The 24,200-nt window shown below is 32.6% G+C and overlaps 1 protein-coding gene and 1 pseudogene across 2 annotated transcripts in view; one reads left to right on the top strand and one right to left on the bottom strand.

The window, feature by feature from the left end:
• NCAM2 (neural cell adhesion molecule 2) overlaps window positions 1-24,200 on the bottom strand; it is a 513,860-nt gene that overhangs the window by 163,922 nt on the left and 325,738 nt on the right. For both annotated transcript variants that reach the window (XM_004770518.2, XM_045088182.1), the window contains exons 6-8: window positions 19,544-19,661; window positions 7,582-7,742; window positions 5,275-5,420 (exon numbers count right to left, since the gene is read on the bottom strand). In XM_004770518.2, coding sequence (XP_004770575.1) covers window positions 5,275-5,420; window positions 7,582-7,742; window positions 19,544-19,661 — 425 coding nt within the window. The remainder of the gene's footprint in view (window positions 1-5,274; window positions 5,421-7,581; window positions 7,743-19,543; window positions 19,662-24,200) is intronic.
• On the top strand, window positions 3,195-3,294 carry LOC123394617 (annotated as a pseudogene).

Consider the following 24,200-nt stretch of genomic DNA (forward strand, 5'->3'; position numbering starts at 1 on the left):
CAACAGGGAATCCATATGATCACTTTTTCATGCATAAAATATCTGAAGACTGGGTATATCCAGACAAGAGAAAATAACACTTTTAAAATGTTTGATTTGTGTCTAGGATATTGTTATAGGGACTTTCATTTCATCTTCAGAAACTTTTTTCAAGGATATCTTATTATCCTGATTTAGACATGCAAAAACTGAGGTCAGATATAAGAAGTAATATAGTGAGTGATACACCAAAGTGTCAAAGGGACAAAGTGACAGAATTAGGATTAAATGTTGACTTGTGTGACATTTTGCATGACTCCCAATACCTATAATCTTACATATTCTAACATTTATTAATAAGAATGATAAGAAGGAATGATCTAAAGAATATTAAAAATAGATGACAGATATTAATGCCAGGGACTCTGTCAAACACTGTAGAAACTTATTCTTACATAACTGGTAGATCAACTCTGTGAAAGAAGCAGGTTTTTTTTTTTTAAATAAAGATTTTACTACAAAAAATTAGATTGCTTAACTTGTTAATTAAAAAACAATTTATAACTTTCAATTCATGGTTGTTTTATATTCTAAAACAGTAGCTTTGGTTTTGTCCTAAACTTTATTATATAACATTTAAATATTATTAAGATTGTATGTATAGTATCCATTTAATGAAGAAGCTAGGGATATCTGATTTTTATAAACAATTGTATTTTAAGATGACTCCAAAATGAAGTGCTAGTATTAATCTGTAAGTGTAATAATTTCTGGATAGCCCCAGTAAATCAATATTTTTAGAGAGAATCATAAATAATACTTAAATTGCACAAAAGTGTCTAGAAATTTTCAATAAATGGGTAACTAAAAGTGAAAAATATGAAATTTCTTTAACAATAAAATGATGAATGAACAAAATGTTATTTTGAAATAACAATGAATACTAAGAAAGTATTTTTGAAGCAAGTAAATACTCTTTTTCTTACATATTATACATATTTCTGAAATTTTCTGATGTTGTTAAAATTTCATACACTATTTTAAATGTAGATAAGATGCATTATAATGGGTTAAATGAAATAGTCATGAGTTTAAATGTATTTAAGGACCCCATTTTTGGTTGTGGTTTCTGAAGGATGCCATATTATGCAAGGATATTTTATGGTATACTAATATACGTAGTTCAGTTGTTCTACGAATCTATAGATACAGAAAACATACACATGTGAGCACATTTGAAGTGCCTCGTGATGTCCCCTTTGCTGAGCCTCTGCAAATTCCTGATCCGCAAAATCATAAACAAAAGAAAACAGCTGTTTTGTTCCACTTTGTTTTGGGGCCATTTAGCATGCAGTAAGAATATCAGAAGCTAAGTTGTGAAAATGCATATACAGTGCTTATTAAGATGTTATTAACATAAGGCTATTTTGGGCAATAAACACTTCTCATGGATTCCTAACATTTATTCCATGGGAAGGGAGCTTGTGAACATACCAGTTCTGGACTTTCCAACTCCTTAATTAATCTTCCCCATGAGAACCAGGCAGATGTTTGATGGGTAACTATGAGGGTATCATACTGATCATACTGAATATGTGCTTCTTAGCTGCTCTCTTCTTTTATTTTCAGAAAGGACCTTCCTGTAGAGACCAGAGGTTCTCCCTTGCTTTCAGCCATGATGGTAACCTTGGCAGTGATATCTGCTCTCCCACAGTGGGGGTCTACAAGGTCTAATGCTACTCAGGACTGTGCTGGGTAAGACTATTTAATTCTCTGGTTCGGTATAAGAACATTCACTTACCCGCTAGTTTAAGTCGCATGACATTTTATCTCTATTTATTTATTTATTTTTTGTCTTATCTAGTGATTGAGAATTTAGGTAAGGAAAGGGGATATTTTTAATTGAGACCCCATCGTTTGTAAATCTACACTGATGAACATAAGTGCACTGCCGTATTTTTGGATTAAGTTTTTAGTATGAGCACATTACACTGATGCTGTTTCACTATGACCTACAGAATGAGCAGTTGCATCAAAACATTGATAATGTATACATGATGGGAAGTTTGATTTGTTTTGTTCCATATTTCCCAAGCCTCTATCAGGTGTCAAGTAATCTGTTAAGAGCACTTTTCTGTTGACAGGATTAGCTGTTAAATTTCATCTGACTTAGAGTATTATTTTCCAGAGTATGGCCTGAAGTCAATCCATATGATACCACCCTTATGAGTTTATTAAATATGTACTTCTCGGTCCTGTATCAAACATACTAAATCAACATCAGGGAGTGGGATTCTAGAAGGTGCATTTTAATAGGCTCTCCAAGTGATTCTTGCAGAAAATACAATCTCATGCTTTCCATGACAAGACAGATATGATCTGAATATACTCTGTGATAGTGTTTAATCAAACCTCAGGTACCAGACTTTATGGAGTCTATTAACAAATAGATTTTATTCAGAATAACAAAAAAGACAAACTTTGCTTTAAAAATTATGTAATATGACAAATATAACAAAGATAAAATAAAGTTTATTGAATATTTACAAAATGTAAAGGGTTAGGACTACTTCCCAGATTTATTCTTCCTTTAAGGGAAGTAAATGTTATTATCCACATTTTAAAGATGAAGAAACTCATATCAATAAGAGTTCAGATAATACTGCCAAACGGTAAAGCTGAGATTCAAACCAGGTGTGTCTTACTTCAAAGCTCAGGTCAACCATTCAGTTTTTGAATTTTGGTTGTTGAAGAAACTAGTAATGAGAAATGAGGCTTACTATGCAGAAAATAAGATATGAATCAAAATGATTTAGGAGAAATGTCATGATAGAAAGTGAATGACCTTCATTTCTTTACCCACTGGATAGAAGTTACATTTGGAAAAACAAAAGCATATATGGTTTTCTATAATTGTTTTGTAGAAAATAAACCAAATAAAAAATAAAAAGAGTATTTTAATAGAGATGATTCTTTTCAAACAAACTAGTTGATTATTCCTCATAACTACTAGAGAAGAAATTTCTGAATATAGTTTTGGGTGGCCTGGGGTTTACAGTATAGAAAAAAATGTCACAGCCTTCTGGTTACTTGAATTTTTCACGATAAAATAACTGGACATAATGCATCTCTCATTTTTGGTATACACATAAGGAAACATCCATTAAATGAAGAGTAAACACTATCTTAAGATGAGAACTTTCAGGTGCTGGCTCGCTCACTTTGGCAGAACATATACTAAAATTGGAATGATAAAAAGAAGATAAGTAAAACCCCTGCATAGGGATGACATGCAAATTCCTGTCCCAAACTTTGAAATAACTTCACATCAAATTGATCAACAGCTAATAGTGAAAGAAAAAAAAAAAAAAGACAAGCACTTTTAGGAATTTTACAGTGGTCAAGAATATAATGAAAGCATGAGTTAGGAATACGAAGGTATAATTAATAAGAGCTTGTGGACATGAAAATCATTATTCTTGAGAGATCTAAAGAAATGTACTAAATTGACAGGAAAACAATTACCTACAGTCTTTAATATCTTTGTTTTTATAATTTAAAATAATTTTATGGAAATATAACTCCTTTCAGATTTTACAATTGTGCCTTAATAATATCTAGGATTTTCTGTTAAGAAAATGTTAAAGCAAAGTCTGTATGGTTTCTCTGGGTTTCCAAAAGATATTTTATAAATTTGATTTTCAATTTGTATATATAAAATAAGTATATCAAAATATTATAACTATTATCAAAAAAGATACACTCTCTTAAAAATGCCATCATGAGGAGGACATGAGGCAAAGAAGTATGATATATAGATATATATATGAATACATATCATGTATATCTTATATGTATGTATAGAATACATACATATATACATATATATGTGAATACAATTCTTACAAAGAATAAATAGTAAATAGCTAGGGAGATGGCTGTTTTGTCAATTTATGGAGTTAGCAAGTTGTTCAAAACTACATGATGAGTTGGAGGGATAGAAACTGTCTTTCAGATAAAGTGGGCTTCAAATTTTTCTGCTATCCTTATTAGTATGTCAAAGGTACATAATTATATTGTAGAAATCACTGTCTTTTCCAGAACTTGATTTAAATTAATGAAAAGCTTAAAGGAGTTTCTTTTTAATATTAAGAAAAGATATTGGTAATCTTAATTTTACCCTCTTTTACACATGTGAAATGTCAATTCATTTTATCACTAATTCACTATCTTTTCCTTTCTGTTTCACTTTGTCCACACGTTGGAGTTTTGTGTGAATAATTATTAAAATGAGCACTAATGAAAATCTATTATTAATTAGTTAGCAATGTAGATGTATTCTGGTGACAGGTCACCCATTTACATGGGACTGACAATTACCAAAGTACTGTATTTTGTTCTGTTTGTGTTTATTTCTCTTTATTAGATTCTAAATTATATGAAAGCAAAACCTAACTGTTGAAACACAACCCAGATACTCGCCAGTGTGACCGGGGTGGAGTCAAACCCTGTGAGAAAACTCCAGGAGATGGAGGGCAAGAGTCTTTCTGGGCCCAGAACAAACATGGGAGGATCCCTGGAGTGTCTTCATGTCCTCCTTGAGACAGATCTGGTAAGTGTGGAGAATCCCTAACTCGCTCCTGTCCTTTAAAGCTAAGAGATAATCGCTGTTGTTCATTTGTCTCACTTGATTGCCTGCACATAAATCACATCTCCCATGTAGCCCACACCCTGCACATAAATCTAGATCCTTCCTGTTTGTCATCGGATCTTGTGGAAGGTATAAAAGAAGTGATTGTAAGAAATAAAGACATCTACTGATCATCAGTCATCAGTCCCCTCATCATTTCAGCTCCCATCACCAGGATCCCCACCTCGTGAAGGTGACACCTAACTTTGCACTGCACAAGACAATTCTAAAGAGTAAAGAGTTAATGATGACAGAGAATTTGGTCAACTGGGATGACTCTCATTTTTACAGCATGGGGTGGGGAGCTAAAATTGCAATAACTTATAAATTCCAGGTTTGCCAAAATTCCTGTAAGAAAACTCAAGAATAACAACAACCTAAAATTTTGTGACACAATGAAAAACATCTTTAAATATTACACTTTCACTTTTTTCTCCACTAATTTTTGGGCTGAGTGTGGTAGCATTACCTCTTGAAAAATTCAACTGTTTCTTGCATTCCTACAAGTTACTTAGTAAACTGAAGTCCAATGTGAGATTTAGTAATGTGCAAAACTCTGAAAATACAATGGTATTGAAAATGACTATATATTGAGATTCTTTTACCTTATCTCCTTCAGAAAATGTGATGCCATCTACTGCTCTTTTCCAAGTGATTTCTGGTATAGGCTCCCCTTCTGCTTCACATATAAGTGTGACTTGACCATTCTCATACGTAGTCTCATTTTTAAGCTGTATTATGTGAGGCTGTACTGTAAAGAATATATACATTACTCAATCTGTATGGGAGGAAAATATCACTATTCAGACTTAAAAGCCGCAGTGGGCACTTAAGTTTGCATTAGTACAGTATAGAATTACTAACATTGGAACAGTTACAGCAGCACACTTTGCATTAAAGGAGTGCCAAGAGACTGGCAAAGTACAGGGAGAAATCCTTTAGAAAATAATTCTCATCGATTATCATAAAAAAAAAATTTTGAAGTGGCTTAAAAGCCAATATACAAATTATAATTCCTTTTGAAACTTTGTGATTTCAAAAGACCTTTATTTTTCTCTCTCTTAAATCTACAAAATTAAAATCTCCTCTTTTAAAGCCACATGGTGGCTTTATGTTTATGACTGTGTATGTGTTCATGCGTAACATCTGCTTATTTAGTGATTATCTCTTAAGCTTTAAAAATAATTCCGCCCGAGAAAGAAAATGATGATTGTATCTTGAATATGTAGTAAGTAAAATTATGCATAATATTTAAAATATTTATGAAGTAAGTATATATATGTTAGATACTTACATTATTCCAATTGACTTATTTTTTACTTCAGTTTATTTTAACAATATTTTAAGCATTGTAACTAATCATTTCATTATAATTATGACTTCAGTAATGAGAGAAAACATTATGTCTACTAATTTAGATTACCATTATATTAAAAATATGTCCATCCACAAATTTGCATGATACCATGGATCTTTACAATTATAAAATCTGTATTATCTGCATTTCTTAAATTTTTACATGGTAGAACTTAAAAGGATGAAAGCCAGCACATGGTATTTCAGAAAAGTAACACTTTATTTAATCTTTAAATGCAACTGATCATGGGATATAAATAAATTGCTTTTCATCTTGGAAACCTAGTTTTCAAATATTGGAAGTATGGAATGTATCATTTTTAACAATTCAGTGTTTATTCCATTGACTTAAATGGATTTAGTTGGATTTCTACTATATATATTTGATTTTGTTTCAAGCACAATGCAAATTTGTTTAGTGTTACTATAAAAAAGTGATTACTACAGTGATGTAGCATATCCTGAAGTATTTGCCATTTGAAAAGATAAAAATATTAGAATCTTTCTTTTATCTCTTTGTTCTCATGCACTGCCAGCTTAATAAAAAAATTATTAGTATTTCATAATAGCTCTCTGATGTAAATTGAGAATATCTACTCTTTGGGATTATCTCAGAAACTATCATTAGTAATTAATAAATTTTTATACTGAGTCATATTTATTTAGTGTAGGTTCTAAAGAGAACAATCTTGTTAAGTGCTGAATACTGCTAGAATAAGTTCAAAACTTTTTATGATTTCTAACAATTTTAAGTTTATTTACTCTTTCCTCTACATGAACTATGGTCCTTCTTACTCTCATAGAATTTTCCTTCTTTTCTTCCCATTTCCTCTTTTTGTTGTGAAAGAATTTTGATAACAGTGTTTTGAAAAATAGAGAAAACATATTAAATGCTATTAATGCATATAATTTTGTGTTATGCTTTTTAAAGACAATGACATATTCCAAATACACAAGTAAAACTGGTTTTCTTCTTACATAATGGAAGCTAAATCAATTTAAAACAAACAAACAAACACCTTACTGCTTATCCACTTTCTGTAAGTTTCCCAAAGAAAACAATACAGCTTTTGGTAAATATGAAAGATATTCATATTACATATCCTTTTAATAGAATGAAGAAAAGTAATTTCTTATGGATACAGGTCAATATTTCCTAATTTTAGCTTACAGATGTGTTGTTCTGAAGTATATTAAAAGTAAAACTAATCTCAACATGTGTCACATAAAGAATTATGAAGACCAACCTATATATATATATGTAAATATAAAAGATCTGTAAGTTATAACAGATTCCAGTTATATGTAATATGTAAATTAAAGGAATTTTCTTCCATCTTCTGTTATCAGTCATCCAATATTTTATAAGAATATACATGTATCATTTCATGTAATTCTTCAAATAATTCAACCTGTAGCTGCAATGCTAAAATATGTTTCAGATGAGAAAACAGATTTAATTTTAGAAAGCTAATGACATATAAATGACAGAGTAGGATTTGACTCAGACTTCCCTCTAGACATCATAATTTTAACCACTATGCTATAATACTTACCAAAGACCTGGAGAAATGCCTGCTTTTCATCTTCTCCTGCTTTATTTGTGGCCCTGCAGATATAAGGACCCCCATCACTATTAATTATGTTCCTGACAGTGAGTTCTGTATTGCTTCCCTTCAATATGTACTTTTCATTTTCTTCTATGAACTTGCCATTCCTAAAGAAGAAAACAGAGGTTGATCTTCATAAATCTGACTTCATAACTCAGGAGGAGATTGTATTCAATTTTTTGATCGGTAGTTGTCAATCATTATATAGATTTGGATAGACAAAGCTATATTCCAATCACAACTATACTTTTAGTAATCCAGTAAAACTCAGTTACTAGATATTGAAATTATAATTGAAAATTGCTTAAACTTAGAGACAAGAATGATAGTTGAGCTATGTTGAAATCTTAACACCGACCTTAGGCAAAATAAGCACATTCGTTCAATTTTTACTTTATTAGCAAAAAAAAAAAAAAAAAAAAAATTGTGCTGCCGATTTTAATTCCATATACACTTTTTGTGTCGGTGAGTCAACATATATTTATTTACTAGGTACCTAGGATACATTTAAGAAACTTTCTATGGAAACATCCTCTAAAGAAGTTTCAAAATAAACACAATTTAAATATTTTACCAATTTATATTGCAAATAAGCACTACCAATAAGAGGGTAAGATGAAACAATTATGTGCAAATGCAGTTAGAGAAATTATCCTGAATATGATGATTTGATTCATTATTCATTCTTAGATATGTTTCCTCTTAAACATAAATAATTTTCAATATTTCCAAGTTATTTCTGAGTTGAAATAGTCTTCACTCTCCTCCAGTTCCAGTTTTTGTTATCTATTAAAAAAAGTCTTTCAAACTTTTTCTATGACTTACAGTAAGAAATGTCTTAAACATACTTAAATCTTAAGTAATTTCTACAATTCTCCTTAATATATGTGAAACCTTCCTATACTGTCTATTCCCTTCCATTCTAGTTTATTTACATTTCCTTTTCCTCCTTCTCTTTTTCTTTCTCCTTTAGTTTTCCTTCTATTTCTTATAATGGTATTTTGAAGGACTGAATTGATTCTAAGGCCCACTAATGTAAAACGTTTAGGATCTGTCCTTAGGGGATGGGATATCTATTTGTCCACACAAGTTTCAATTAAAAAAAAAAAGAAAGAAAGAAAGAAAAAATCTTTGAAAGAATTATAACAAATATTTCCCAGAGTGAGAGAGAATATTACTTCAATATCCTAAATGATCTTTCCAGTGAATTCTGGTTTCACTTCCAGAAAGCATTGGCACATATCTTAATATAATACTTATCCTTCTATGGCTCATTAACATCCACTTTTCCCATTTCTATTGACATCTCTAAAGATATCATGAAATGTACAAAAATTGCATGAGAGTGGGGTACAAAAGTAGTCTGTAAAATATTAATACTACATATATAGTATTGATCTGTATTTTTTAATATTCTTTTCTTATTTTTATTAATCTAAAATTTATAACAACCAAAAATAATGTTTCAACAACTTTGTCAAGAATATAATGTATAAGTAGAATTTTCACAGCAACTAGTGATACAACATATTTCTTACTCTAGTCAATAGAAAGTAATAATTTGTAGGACAATAATAATAATAATAATAATACTCTAGAAGTTTAAGCAACTTATGGCCTATAAGACACTTTCCTTATATATTCAACTTGACTTAAAACTCACAATTAGCTCATATGTCCATTGTCCTTCTTACCCTCATTCACATATTAGAGAACTAAAATTGTAAATATGATTTTCCCACCCCTGAAATCATAGATGAAGAAAATTAAATTTACATAGTAATATAAGCAGCAAATTAACTAAATTCTAATGTTCTTTCTGACAAAGAGTTATTTTCCTACCTCATTTGGAATATCATGCCAAATGTTTGAAGTATAGGAAATGAGTGAGACATGGCTACCTACCATAAAGAATTTGTAATAGCATTGGCATTAAGAGCAGTAACTAAAGTAGAGCCCATTAATGAATTTATAATAACTTTTTTTTGTGTTAGGTAGGGACAAGGGGGATATACTATAGTAGGAGAGAAGGAAAAAGATGATGGGTAAAATACTCCAGAAATTTTCATGGGGAAAAAAAATAATTATGATTTGGGCTCTGAAGTGAATGGGGAGATTTTGAAGAGATTTAGAGGAAATCTGTGTGTAAAGACTATCGTTCCTTCAAAAGCTCAATTTAAAGATATCAGCAAGAGATATAACCAAAGTAATAGTTCTATAATACCACTCTCCTAATAAACTTGTAATATAGAATACACTTGCTATTATTCACACTCTACTTCTGAGGAATCCCATGTCTGAAAAAGATTCCCAAAGAATTCTGATGGAATTCTGTAAGCCTATACTTTAAAATGTAAACCACTTCTCTAAGTACCCCTTTTCTAGGCATGAGAAAATAAGGATTAGAATCAGGGAATTAGTGGAGATAATAAAGAAGAGAGGATAGTTCACTTTTAAGCATAATGGAGTAACAGGGACCATATCTACCCTCCCACTGTAAAGAGCAATAGGCACAACAGGCACTGATTAATTAACAGTTTTTAAACACTAATCACAAGTAGCTCATAATAGTGACCTCTTAAGACCACCATAGCTTACTATGCAAGGAGAGTTTCAAGTGTGTAGCTTGTAGTGGGGAACCCAAGCACAGCCAGGCAGAGTTCTCAGTTGGAGGAGGTTAAAGTAGCTAGAATTTGTGAACTAGAGAATATAAGAAAAGACAGCTGCACAAGAAAGAAGGTAAAGAGATTTGCAGTGTATCCCCAACCAATCTTTAACTACTGATTCGTGACTGCATGCCAAAAAGGCTTTCCCAGCATAGCAAAGAACCACTGGAAAAGATATAACACAGCCATCCCAGAACCAGGAATAATTTGCTTCTCAGTCATTCCGGGTAAAAAAACCTAAAATGCAGGACATTAAGTCACCTCCTTAGAAGAATATTGCTTCAATAATAGAACCAAGCTGACCCTAGGATGAAGCTTGCTCTGGATCCACTAAAAGAATCTAAAAGCAATCCTCAGATGATCAAACATATCCCAAGTTACCTCCTACATCTAAAAATAGAGTAAGAGAGTACAAGAATATCCAGTACTCCAAAGCATAAAATCATTAATACCTGGCACTCAATCAAAAATTACCAGGCTAACATATAAGTAGGAAAATATGACACATAACAAGGAGAAAATTCAATAAATTAGAAGATCCAGAAATGATACAGATGATAAAAATAGGAGAAAAAATTGTTAAAATAACTATTAGAATATATTCTATATGTTCAAGAAAGTAAAAATGAGCTATAAGCTTGTAAGAGGAAAGAGAAAGTCCTCTATCATAGAATGTATAATAAATATGGAGTAAATGGAGGGGAAGTTCAAGATGGTTGTGTAGGAAGGTCCTGAACTCAACTCCTCCCATGGACATACCAAATCTTCAGCTATGCAAGGATAAATTCCCCTTGAAAAATACAGGAAAACTAGCTTAAGAGTTTCTCCACAACAAAGGATAAAGGATTGAGAGAGGTAAGAGAAGCAGAAATATAATCTTGCCAAAATTCCTACTGTCAACATAGCAAATCACAATTTGGAGGAACATTACAAATTTGGAGTTTCTCCTTGAGGAGTAAGGGGCTTATACCCCATATCAGGCACCCCAACCCTTGGGGTTTACACTGGAGAGATGAACACCCAAAATATCCGATTCTGCAAAGCAAAAGGGCTTATATGTTAGAGATCCAAAAGACTGTGAGAAATGAAAAGGCTGCTTTTAAAGGTCTTACAGACTTAACTCCAGGAATCTCAAAAACAAAACAAAACAAAAAACGTAGTTTGGAAAGCACATTTCTATATGCAGTAGACATTCATTAGCATGTGCTGGAGACACAGGCATCTGGTAGGACATTTTCCAGGGGAGAAGATGCTGGTGGCACCATTTGTACATTCTCATTCAACCTTGCTAGTATTGTAGGGCTAGCCCCACATAGTCCTGTGGTAGCTGTAATCCTATAGCTGATGCAGCTGCCTGATTTGCCCTTCCCACAAGCTCTGGTGGCCCTACTATTGCCAGTGAGCTCCCTCCTATCTTGGGGCCCCTCTGGGTCCTCTGAAGCCAGCAGGCTCACCCTTCCTACATGCTATAGCCTCTCTGAAGCCAGCAGGCTCACCCTGCCCACATGCTATATCTTCCTGGCCCCCACGATGCCAAGCTGTTCATTCCACCCTTGTGCTCTCACCAGTTAAGAATAAATCAGACTGTGTAGGTAAACACAAAGTTCAAAAGACATCCAAGAATTAGGGCAAGGTTGAATGAAAAGTTTCATCACCTACACAAGGCCACTCCTTCTAGAATGGGAAAGATAGCTATTCCACCTCATACACAGAAACAGAAATATAAAGAAAAACAAAATGAGAAAAATAGAATATATGCCCCAAAAAAGGACAACATAAAATCCAGAAAAGAAAAGAAGAATCCTTGTTGAAATGGAGATAAGTAATTTACCTGACAAAAAGTTCAAAGTAGTGGTCATAAAGATGCTTACTGAATTGGAAAAAGAATGGATGAACACAGTAAAAATATCAAACAAACAGAAAATATAAGAAAGTATCAAACAGAAGTCATGCAGGTGAAGAATACAAAAACTGACCTGAAAAAAAATACACTAAAGAATTTCAACCACAGTTTGGATGACAGAGAACGGATCAGCAACCTGGAAGACAGGACAGTGGGACTCACCCAAAAGGAACAACAACAACAATAATAACAAAAAGAATTTTACAAAGTGAAGACAGCTTATGGGACCTATGGAACAACATCAAGTGGAGTAACATTCACATTATACGGTCCCAGAAGGAGAAGAGAAAGAGAAAGGGACAAAAAACTTATTTGAAGAAACAATAGCTGACCACTTAACCAACCTAGGGAAGGAAATAGACATCCCGTTTCAGGAAGCACAGATAGTTCCAAAAAAGATGAACCCAAAGAGCTACACAGCCTAACACATTATAATTCAAATGTCAAAGTTAAAGAAAAAGAGAAAATATTAAAGGCAGCAAGAGAATAACTTGGTACATATAAAGAGACCCCATCAGACTATCAGCTGATTTTTCAGCATAAACTCTGTAAGCCACAAGAGAATGGCATGGTGTATTCAAAGCGCTAAAAGGAAAACTTCCAACCAATAATATTCTACCCAGCAAGACTATCCTTCAGAATAAATGACAAACAGAGTTTTCTAGATAAGCAAAAGCTAAAGGATTTCACACCACTACACCAGCCTTGCAAGAAATGTTAAAGGTACTTCCTCAAGCTAAAAAGAAAATGTACTAGCTAGTAATAAGAAAACATATGCAAGTAAACACCTGACAGGAAAAGGCAAATATATTAAGGAGCGGATTAACCACTTAAAATTTTACAATGAAGTTTAAAAGACAAAGGTAGTAAAACAAACTAAAACTATAATAATTTGTTAAGGTATGCACAAAATAAAAATATATATGACATCAGAAACAAAACATGTGGTGAGGGAGAAAAAAATCTAGAGTCTTTAATATGTATTCAAAACTTACAATGCTCACAAGTTAAAATAAACTGCTATACAGTCTGTTATATGTGTGCTTCACAAAGCAAAAACCTGTATAGTAGATGCACAAAAGATAATGGGAAAAGAATCTAAACATAACACTAAAAAAAGCTATGAAACCACAAGGGAAAAGAGCAAGAGAAGAAAGGAAGAAAGAGGAGCTACAAACCATCCAGAAAACTATTAACAAAATGGCACTATGTACATACTTATCAATAATTACTTTGAATGCATATGGACTAAATTCTCCAATCAAAAGACATATAATGGGTGAATGGATAAAACAAGACCTATTGATATGTTGCCTAAAAGAGACCCAATTCAGATCTTAGGGCACAGAGAGATTATAGTGCAAGGGTAGAAAAAGCAAATGAAAATGAAAACAAAGCTAGCATAGCTGTACTTATATCAGAAAAAATGATCACTTTAAAACAAAACAAATACAATACAAAGACAAGGAAGGGCATTATGTAATGATAAAAGGGTCATTCAAAAAAGAAGATACAACATTTATATATAATTATGCACCCAAAATAGGAGCACCTAAATATATATAGCAAGTATTAACAGACCTAAAGGCAGAAATTGACAGCACAATAGTAGTAGAGGAATTTAATACTTCATTTACACCAATAGATTAGACCAGATGGACGTTATATATATATATATATATATATATACAGAGAGAGAGAGAGAGAGATAGAGATATAGATATCTATCTGTCTATATATATATATATATGCATATATATATATATATACATATATACATATATATATACGGAGCAGTCCATCAAAAATCAGCAGAATACACATTCTTCTCAAGTGTGCATGGAATATTCTCCAGGATAAATGGCATTTTGCCCCCAAATGAGTCTCATTAAATTTAAGAAGACTGAAATCATAGCAAGCATCTTTTCTTATCACAATGATATGAAAATAGAAATCAACTACAAAAAGATAACTGGAAAAGTCCCATAGAAAAAAAAGGAAATCTTGCCATTTCTAACAACACAAATGGACCCTAAAAGTATTATGCTAAATGACATAAATAGACAGAAACAGATGAATACCATATGATTTTACTTGCATGTAAAACCTAAAGAACAAAAAGATTGAACAAACACAACAATCTCATGGATACTGACAATGGACTGGCGGGTGTCAAAGGGGAAGGCAGTTAGTGGATGGGTGAAATGGGTGAAGGGAAATCATCGTATGGTGACAGATGGTAATTAGGCTTATAGTTGTGATCACATTGTAATGTATCAGAAAATCAATTTATTATGATGTATACCTGAAACTAATAATACCTTATACCAATTTTGCCTCAAAAATAAGGTCCTTTATCAAACTTATAGAGATAAAAAATAGGATGATGAAATATACTCTGGTAAATTTGAGAGCAGTTTAAACATTGCTAAAGAAAAAAATCAATAATTTGAAAATATAGCAATATATTTTAGTAAACTTAAAGACATAAAATTTGAAAACAGAAAAAAGGACTCAAAATTCTATCTGGTATCATTTTATTCCTAAACAAAGTCTTTAATAATTTTTATAATACTGACATTGATAAATGTTTAAACATATAACAGAACTTCAAAAGACATGGAATAAAACAGAGAGAACTGAGAACAGAAAGAGATAATAGTTGTAAAATCAGTAAGAATATAGAAGATGTGAATAATACTAATCACCTAGCTGACTTATTTGATATTTAGAGACTACTCCATATGACAGTGTCATATCTATCTATTTATCTTTCTCTATATAAATATATACACAAATACACATATATGTATTTGTCAAGTGCAAACAGAACATTTGAAAATATTATAAAGTGGGACCTAATAAATTTAAGTAAATTGATATCATACAAAGTATGTTTTCTAACAATTAAGGAATTTAGTTTTAAATTAGTAGCAGAAGTACATATGAAATATACCCAAATATTTGGGGAAAAAATCAGCAACATTCTAAATAACCAATGCCAAAAATAATGTTACAAGTATTGACATGGAGGGACAATTGTATCCTGATATTTATAGCAGCAAAATCAACAATAGCCAAATTTAGAAAGAACCCAGATGTCCATAGACTGATGAAAGGATAGAGTAATTGGATAAAGAAATAGTAGAATGGAATATTACTCAGCCATCAAAATGAAATTTTGTATTTTGCAATGATGTGGATGGAATTAGAGTATACGATGCTAAGCAAGATAAGTCAGAGAAAGACAAATACCATATGACTTCACTCATAGAATTTAAAACACAAAGCAGATGAACATAGAGGAACAAAGGAGAGAGAGAGGCAATTCACAAAAGAGACTCTTAATTACAGGGAATAAACCTAAGGTTGCTAGAGGGGCAGTGAGGGGAAGTCGGTTAAATGGGTGATGGAGATTAAGGAGGTATCTTGCTGTCATGAACACTGGTTATTATAGGTGAGTGATGAATCTCTTAAATTCTATACCTAAAACTAATATTACACCATATGTTAACTAACTGGAATGTAAATAAAACTTGAAACAAACAAGATAACATTACAAGAAAAAAAAATTAAATACTTGAATAAGGGGTGCCTGGTGGCTCAGTCAGTTAAATGCCTGCCTTTAGCTCCGGTTATGATCTCAGGGTCTTGGAACCAAACCCTGCATCAGGCTCTGCACTCAGCAGGGAGCCTGTTTCTCCCTCTTCCTCTGCTCCTCCCCCAACTTGCATTCATTCATGCTTTCTGTTTCTCTAATAAATAAATAAATAAAATCTTTTAAAAATATATTTGAACTGGACAAAAATGGAACTGTGACATATTAAAATTAGTACAGTGCAATTAAAGCATTGTAAAAAGGAGAAATGAATGCTTATATTAGAAAAGTATAAATGATTGAAATCAATGACATATGTACCCACTTTGAGCCACTAAAAATAGAAGAGAATATTAAAAAGTAAAAAAAAGGAAGACAATAATAAAAATAAGAGCAGAAATCAATGAATTAGAAAATAGAAAAACAAGAAGAAAGTAAGTGAACCAAAAGCTGATCATTGAAAAGATTGTTCTTTTCATAAACATTTTTTTAGACTGATCGGGATGAAAAGAGAGAAGAACAAATAACCAGTGACCATTTTATCAGAATGAGAGAGGAAGGATCAATATAGATAATGCGAAAATTATAAATATAATAAGAAAATACTGTAAATGACTATATGCTAGTAAAAACAACTGAAATGTAATGGACAAATTGCTGGAAAGATAGATATCACCAGAGACCACTAAAGACAAAGATATTTCTGGGATAAACCTAGATCTATGAAAGAACTTGAATTTGTAGTTAAACCTTTATACAACACAAGTCTTAGCATAGGCTGTTTCACTGGAAAATTTTCCAAATATTTAAGAAAAAAATAATAAGCATTATAATTACACATTGTATATATACATATATAAATATGACATATATAAATGTCAAAGTAAAAACTAATTTTAATTTTGTTGATGTCATTAACATATATTCCCATTCTGCTATTATACATTACATATCTAGAGAATGGAACAATTATTTGTACCATTAAAGGGATGAAACAAATGCTATATGAAGATGTAAAGATTAAAAAATATAGATTTAAATGACTTACTATATTAGCCTATGAATTTGACTTATTCTAACGTGTATGATAATTATGTTTCCACTTAAATATGAGAATTTTGAACAAATGTTGAGCTTTAAGACAGAAATCTAAACAGAAGGAAGTCTCCCTGGAAAGATAAAATGATGAGAATGAGATTCTAGAACAATATTTGTTCATTGTAATGAATGATCCAGGAGCTTTTCTGTGCTGCAATTAGATGTAATATTGACTCTTACAGATACACACCAGAAACCAGAAGTCTCAGAGATACATGATCATTATCTGGGGTGAATATGTTCATGTTTGATGTATAATCCTTTAGAAAATACCAACAGTATGTCACAAAGGAATTAATGTTTGCAAAGAACATCTATTTACCTTACTTGAAGAAATATCTTGTTTATTGCTACCTGCTGCATTAAATGGATAAGTGTTTGAAAGGAATAGAATATCAGTAAGTTCTCAGGAATTAATAGAAAAAAAGAGAATTGGGTTGTAATTATTCTTCTTGAAAAAGTTTTTAAAAAAACCTAATCCTCACTATGGCTAATTTTTGTCAATACGAATATATTTCTACTAATTGTTTTCTTGTGATTATTCTTAAATGATTTGGTTCATGAAGCATAGAAGAGACTGTAAATATCTGTAGCTATGCCTGAGTGGTAACCAGAATTAATAACTAAGATATATTTTTAAGATTGTCCATTTGTAAAGTTTCATTGTCTCCTTTTTAACAGTTAGAGCCAAAACCCAAAAGAATGAATTATATTGAAACTGGACCATTCCCTTATACCATACACAGAGATAAACTCAAAATGGATGAAAGACCTCAATGTGAGACAAGAATCCACCAAAACCCTAGAGGAGAACATAGGCAATTACCTCTTTGACACTGACCACAATAAATTCTTTTGAGACATGTCTCCAAAGACAAGTGAAACAAAAGCAAAAATGAACTTTCGGAACTTCATCAAATTAAAAAGGTTGGACACAGCAAGGGAAATAGTCAATAAAACTAAGAGGCAGCCCATGGAATGGGAGAAGATATTTGCAAATAACATTACAGATTAAGGGCTGATATCCAAGATCTATAAAGATATATAAGGAACGTATCAAAATCAACACTCAAAAAACTAATAACCCAGTCAAAATATGAGCAGAAGACATAAACAGACACTTCTCCAAAAAAGACATACAAATGGCTAGCAAATACATGAAAAAATGTTAAACATCACTAGCCATCAGGGAAATACAAATCAAAAAACCACAATAAGATACTACCTTAAACAGTTAGAACAGGAAAAACTAACAAAACAGGAAACAACAAATGTTGGCGAGGATGTGGAGAAAGGGGAACCCTCTTACACTGTTGGTGGGAATGAAGCTCCATACTCCAGTATGGAGTTTCCTCAAGATGTTAAGAATAGAGCTACCCTATGACCTGGCAATTGCATTACTGGGCATTTATCCCAAAGATACAGATATAGTGAAAAGAATGTTCTTAGCAGCAATGTTCTTAGCAGCAATGTTCACAATAGCCAAACTGTGGAAGGAGCTGAGATGCCCTTCAACAGATGAATGGATAAAGAAGATGTGGTATATAAACACAACAGAATATTATTCAGCCATCAGAAACCATGAATACCCACCATTTGCATCAACATGGATGGAACTGGAGGGGATTATGCTAAGTGAAGTAAGTCAAGCAGAGAAAGACAACATATGGTTTCACTCATATGTGGAACATAAGCAATAGCATGGAGGACCATAGGGGAAGGGAGGGAAACCCAAAGGGGGAGAAATCAGAGAGGGAAATTAGCCATGAGAGACTATGGACCCCAAGAAATAATCTGGGGGTTTCAGAGTGGGAGGTAGTGGGGGGAGAGGGTAACAGGATGATGGGTATTAAGGACAGCACGTGCTGTGATGAGCACTGGGTGTTATACTTAACTAACGAACCACTGAACACTACATCAAAAGCTATACAGTGGCTAACTGAACATAATAAAAACCATGGACAGAATCAAATTAGTATTAAATAATTAGAGACAAAATATTTAATAATATAAGTCAATTAATAAAAAACTAATGAAAAATTTTTAAAAAGAATGAAATATGTTGATATCTGTTTGATGTTAATAGAAATCAAGTAACATTTAAAAATTCTGTAGAAATATATAAAAGTAAACTATCAAGGAACAGATTTAGAATAGAGAGTTTATTCTTTTGATGAAGTAAAATTTTAAAAATGACACTACATTTATGGAAATTTAACTGTATAATTAATAATATGGTACATAAATAAAATATGATAAATAAAATAATATGGTACATAAATAAAACATACAATTACATTTTAATAAAATATGATTTTTATATACACACAGTGGTGATGCTATTAATACTAGCATTCCTATTTCTAGATACTCTCTAGAAGTAACATTAACGTGGTTGAATTAGTCATTGGGCTTCTGGGCCCACTTTGGCCGGACACATGCAGGTCTTTGACTTGGGTTAATTCACTCTGTTAATCTCTTTAGCAATTTAATCTAACCAAATTAACTGAAAACAAAACCACCACAACCTTTTAATAAAATTCTAAAGAATGCTTTTATTCTTGATAAAATAAAATTAGAAATCTTTTTCCATGACATTGATTCTGAATACAAGCCAAAAGGATGTATATGTGTAACACCTACCTGTACCAGGAGATGGAGGGCTCAGGGGAGCCAGAGGCCCTGCAAGAGAATGTCATCTCCTCTCCTCTCTCTGCTGTGGCATTAAAGGATTTCTGAGGCATTGTGATTGCTGGCGGCACTGAAAAAAGACATAAACATAGATTAAATAGAGATGAAAAACATTTCATCAACACCATCGAGACTTCCTTAGAACTACTTAGTTGTTGTTGTTGTCATTGTTAAAATGCTAAGCTTTAGAGCTTGATCACTTACTTCTGTACTTACATTACTTCTATCAACAAGATGGACTTGGTTGCACAGTAAAATGACTTAAAGACCATTGACCTGCATTCCAAGGTACAATAATTAAATAATACACACCTGTGTTATTGTACTGTTTTTAACCCATCAATTTAGAATAAACGAGAAACTAGACATTTTAACAAATTTATATGCATACTTTTATGAAATATTTCTCACAAGAAAACAGACAATACCACCCTGACTGACAGCAACACTGAGATCTACTTGGAGCATAGATGGATTTCCTATTTGGGTCTTCAGCGGTATATGTAATTCTATAAGCAATCATTCACTGCTTCAAGACAGGGCTTTCAAATTAGATGTCAAATGATAATGTTCTTTCTGATTAACTGCACTTAATTTCTTCACACAACTATAGAACATTTTATGAAGAGAAACTGCTCAAGCCATAGAGAGTATGAAATAGATTTTCACGAACAATTCAATTTTAAAATTAAGCTTCCCCAATTTCTAACTAATTACATTGCAAAAACCATATATGCTGCACATTTGGACATGTTGAAACTGTTACTGAAATGTACTGTTTGCAATAAATAAATCAATAGTATCCATAATAGATGCTAAATATCAAAGCACAGCATAAATTTTTATTTTAATGCACACTTTAATGATTTTCAATTGAATCTGACAAAATGATATTCCTAAAATTAATTATATTAACAGAATTGTTTTTTATATATCCTAAATAACATGACCAGACAGGCATTGAGAAGTGTGACATTAATTAAATATCTCCACAATAATATTCAGGTCAGCATTGATGTTGTATTATTGTCATTGATGGTGGCGATAGGAACTGATATGTATCTTACCAATTAAGCACAATGAATCAAGTTTCTGCCTTTATGAATTTAGATACAAGGGACATGATCTGACATGTTGTCTCTAAAGTAACATAGTAATTACAAGTATTACAGTAGGATGGACTGTTTTTGAGACATTAACTCTGCATTTTAAGTACACTAAAATTTGACTTTCTGTACCTTGTTTTACTTCTTTTGTAATTATAGAAAAGAACACTTTAATCAAAATGTAATGCCTTTCATTTTGTTATAATAAATGTAGTTGCAATAGCACATGACTATTTTATTATTACAACAATAAATATTTTAACCCATTAGATAATTACAATGTAAATGAACTCTTAAAAAAAAATTCTCCATTTGGGTAAATTTGTGTAAATGGAAACATTTAACATTTCAAAATGGGGAATCACATGCTCCAGCGCTTGTCCTACTATTTTTACTACTGAAACACATTATTTATTCTTTATCATGATTTTCTGTTCTGTAGTATAAACTGCATATGCTGGATGGTTTGTAAGAACTGACAAATCTTAATGTTTACATTTTATGATACAGTGACTCAGCTCATGAAATGTGCGTTCTTACTTAGAGTGTGGATTTGTCGAACAATATTACCATTGCATATTTATAGGGTACTTTGAAGAGTAATTCCGGAACTATTCTGAAGAATAATAGCATTCCAAACCTGCAGAGGTGTTCACTAGTTCTGAAGCCAGGGTATTCAGGGAATTTGTAAGCCACTGATCAAACTATAGAGCATTTTTATGTGTACTACTTCATTGGTTCTGAATTTGCTATTGAGTTGGAGTACATAATTTTTTAAAAAGATTTTATTTATTTATTTGACAGAGAGACAGAGAGAGGGGAGTGGCAGGCAGAAGAAGAGAAAGAAGCAGGATCCCCATGGAGCAGGGAACTCGACATGGGGCTTAATCCCAGGACCCTGGATCATGACCTGAGGAGAAGGCAGTCCTTAACCGACTAAGCCACCCAAGCCCCTGGATTAAATAATTTTAAAAGAGATTACAATTATATTTCATCCAAATGCCATGCTATCTCATAAGACCCATATCTAGGAATTTAACTTCTTAATCCTTTTTTTATTTGACTATATCTGAAATTCTAGTTTTAATTTTTTTTTTAAAGATTTTATTTATTTATCGGGGGGGGGTGGAGAGAGCGAGCACAGGCAGACAGAATGGCAGGCAGAGGCAGAGGGAGAAGCAGGCTCCCCACTGAGCAAGGAGCCCGATGTGGGACTCAATCCCAAGATGCCGGGATCATGACCTGAGCCAAAGGCAGCTGCTTAACCAACTGAGCCACCCAGGCGTCCCTGAAATTCTAGTTTTAATAACCTTACAATGACTTATATTCTATATATACTAAGTAGCCAATATTTTCTGGTAAGGTTCAGTTCTCATTCTTTGGTTTTAAGAAACATGAGAATGTAGAGGCAAGTAGCTCCAGAACTCTGACTTAAATGGAGCTTTTGGCCCAAATTCATGTTATAATTTTCCTCCCTGGCTGCTCAGGCACCTAAGATCCCACTACTTTGACAGCTTAATTCCCTTTCATCAACAGTGACATCCAGCAGTCCCACATGTCTTTTGTGTCTTGCCCTCTTCCTCCACACACTACCACTTAAATATTTCTCAGAAGATGAAGAACAAACATAGCATTAACTATGGAATATGCATGTGGTTCAAACTGACCACCACCAATAACCCCTCAGATTTATTCTAGATAAGGATAACAACCTCCCACCTCCAATCACCACCACTGTCAAGAAAGCTATTCTTTTTTTTTTTTTTTTTTAAGATTTTGGTTTTTTATTTGACAGACAGAGATCACAAGTAGGCAGAGAGGCAGCCAGAGACAGAGAGGACGAAGCAGGCTCCCTGCTAAGCACAGAGCCAGATGCAGGGCTCGATCCCAGGACCCTGAGATCATGACCTGAGCTGAAGGCAGAGGCTTTAACCCACTGAGCCACCCAGGCACCCCAAGAAAGCTATTCTTGCATAACTCATTGATTAATCAGATCTGGGCAAAATATATGTCACCAAATAAATTCCCATGTATATCCTCTATTTGGCAGAAGACTACTAAAACTAAGATTCACAGTCCTTTCTTACTTACTTTTTCTTGTTTTTACTCTTAAGGCTGTGTGACACTTAGAAATTAGTATAGGGGCACCTGGGTAGCTCAGTGGGTTAAAGCCTCTGCCTTCAGCTCAGGTCACCATCCCAGGGTCCTGGGGTTGAGCCCCATGTCGGGCTCTCTGCTCTGCAGGGAGTCTGCTTCCTCCCCTCTCTCTCTCTGCCTGCCTCTCTGCCTACTTGTGATCTCTGTCTGTAAAATAAATAAAATCTTAAAAAAACAAAAAAAGAAATTAGTATAAAGGTGGATTTGAAAAAGATGGTAGAATAGTAAGAACCATCTTGGCAGCAATTGCAGAATCTGTCTAATGTAACTGTCTTGTATCTCTGCAGTCTACTGGAGATTTGAGCTTCCAGGAGAAGACATGGAAGGCTAATTGCTATCAAGGTCTCATTTGTACAGCAATGTTCATGTTCACAGCAGCATTATGCACAATATTTTACAAGTGAAAGCAACCTAAATGTCCATCAATGCATGAAAGCATAAGCAAACTGTGGTACGTCCACAAAATGGAATACTATTCAGCTTTAAAAAGAAAGTTAATTCTGACATACACTACACATGGATTAACCTTGAGGATGTTATACCAACTAAAATAATCCAGTTACGGAAAGACAAAATACTCTTATTATTCCTCTTACTGTGTACTTAGAATAGTCAAAGTTATCGAGACAAAGTGAAATACATTTTGATTAAAATTCTTGACCTTCCCCTCTTGACAGTACCGTACCCCTTTCCTCCTTAACCTCTTAATTAATTGCTTGTAATTTTATGCAAATAATAACACACAGTTTTTTATATTTCCTCCTTCTCTTACAAAATAGACCCTTTTCTGTACCATGCTTCTTTTCTCAAACTAAAAATATATGCAAGGGATATATTCATGTTACTACACAGAGAAATTCTTCACTCCTGTTCAAATTACAGTCTTCTCTGTAATAGTCTTCTATTGAGCATGTATTATGTCACCTGAGAATATCCAAATATTTATCTATTATAATCTTTATCTACTGTAATCAATGCTCTAGTTAATTATCTAGAAGTAAAATTGATATCTCAAAGAGTAAATGTATATATAATTTGACTGAAGAGGACCAAATCAAATTGCCTTCAGTGGTCATTACACTTTTTGACCCCAACTATGGATTACTTTTCTAACCAGGAAAAAAAAAAAAAAAAAAAAAAAAAAAAAAAAAAATATATATATATATATATATATATATATATATATATATAAAATGAAAAAATAAGAAAATAAAACAATAAAAGTTGAAGTAAATGATTCCGGTAATTTCCTAGTTAATTCATAGCTGAATGTCCATAAGCATAAGAACCCTTATTAAAGAACACCCAAGTGAAAAATCACAGTTGGAAGCATGGAAAGCACTACC

This window comes from Mustela putorius, unplaced genomic scaffold (assembly GCF_011764305.1).
Source record: "Mustela putorius furo isolate JIRA1106 unplaced genomic scaffold, ASM1176430v1.1 tig00003834_pilon_pilon_pilon, whole genome shotgun sequence".
Lineage (NCBI taxonomy): Eukaryota > Metazoa > Chordata > Mammalia > Carnivora > Mustelidae > Mustela > Mustela putorius.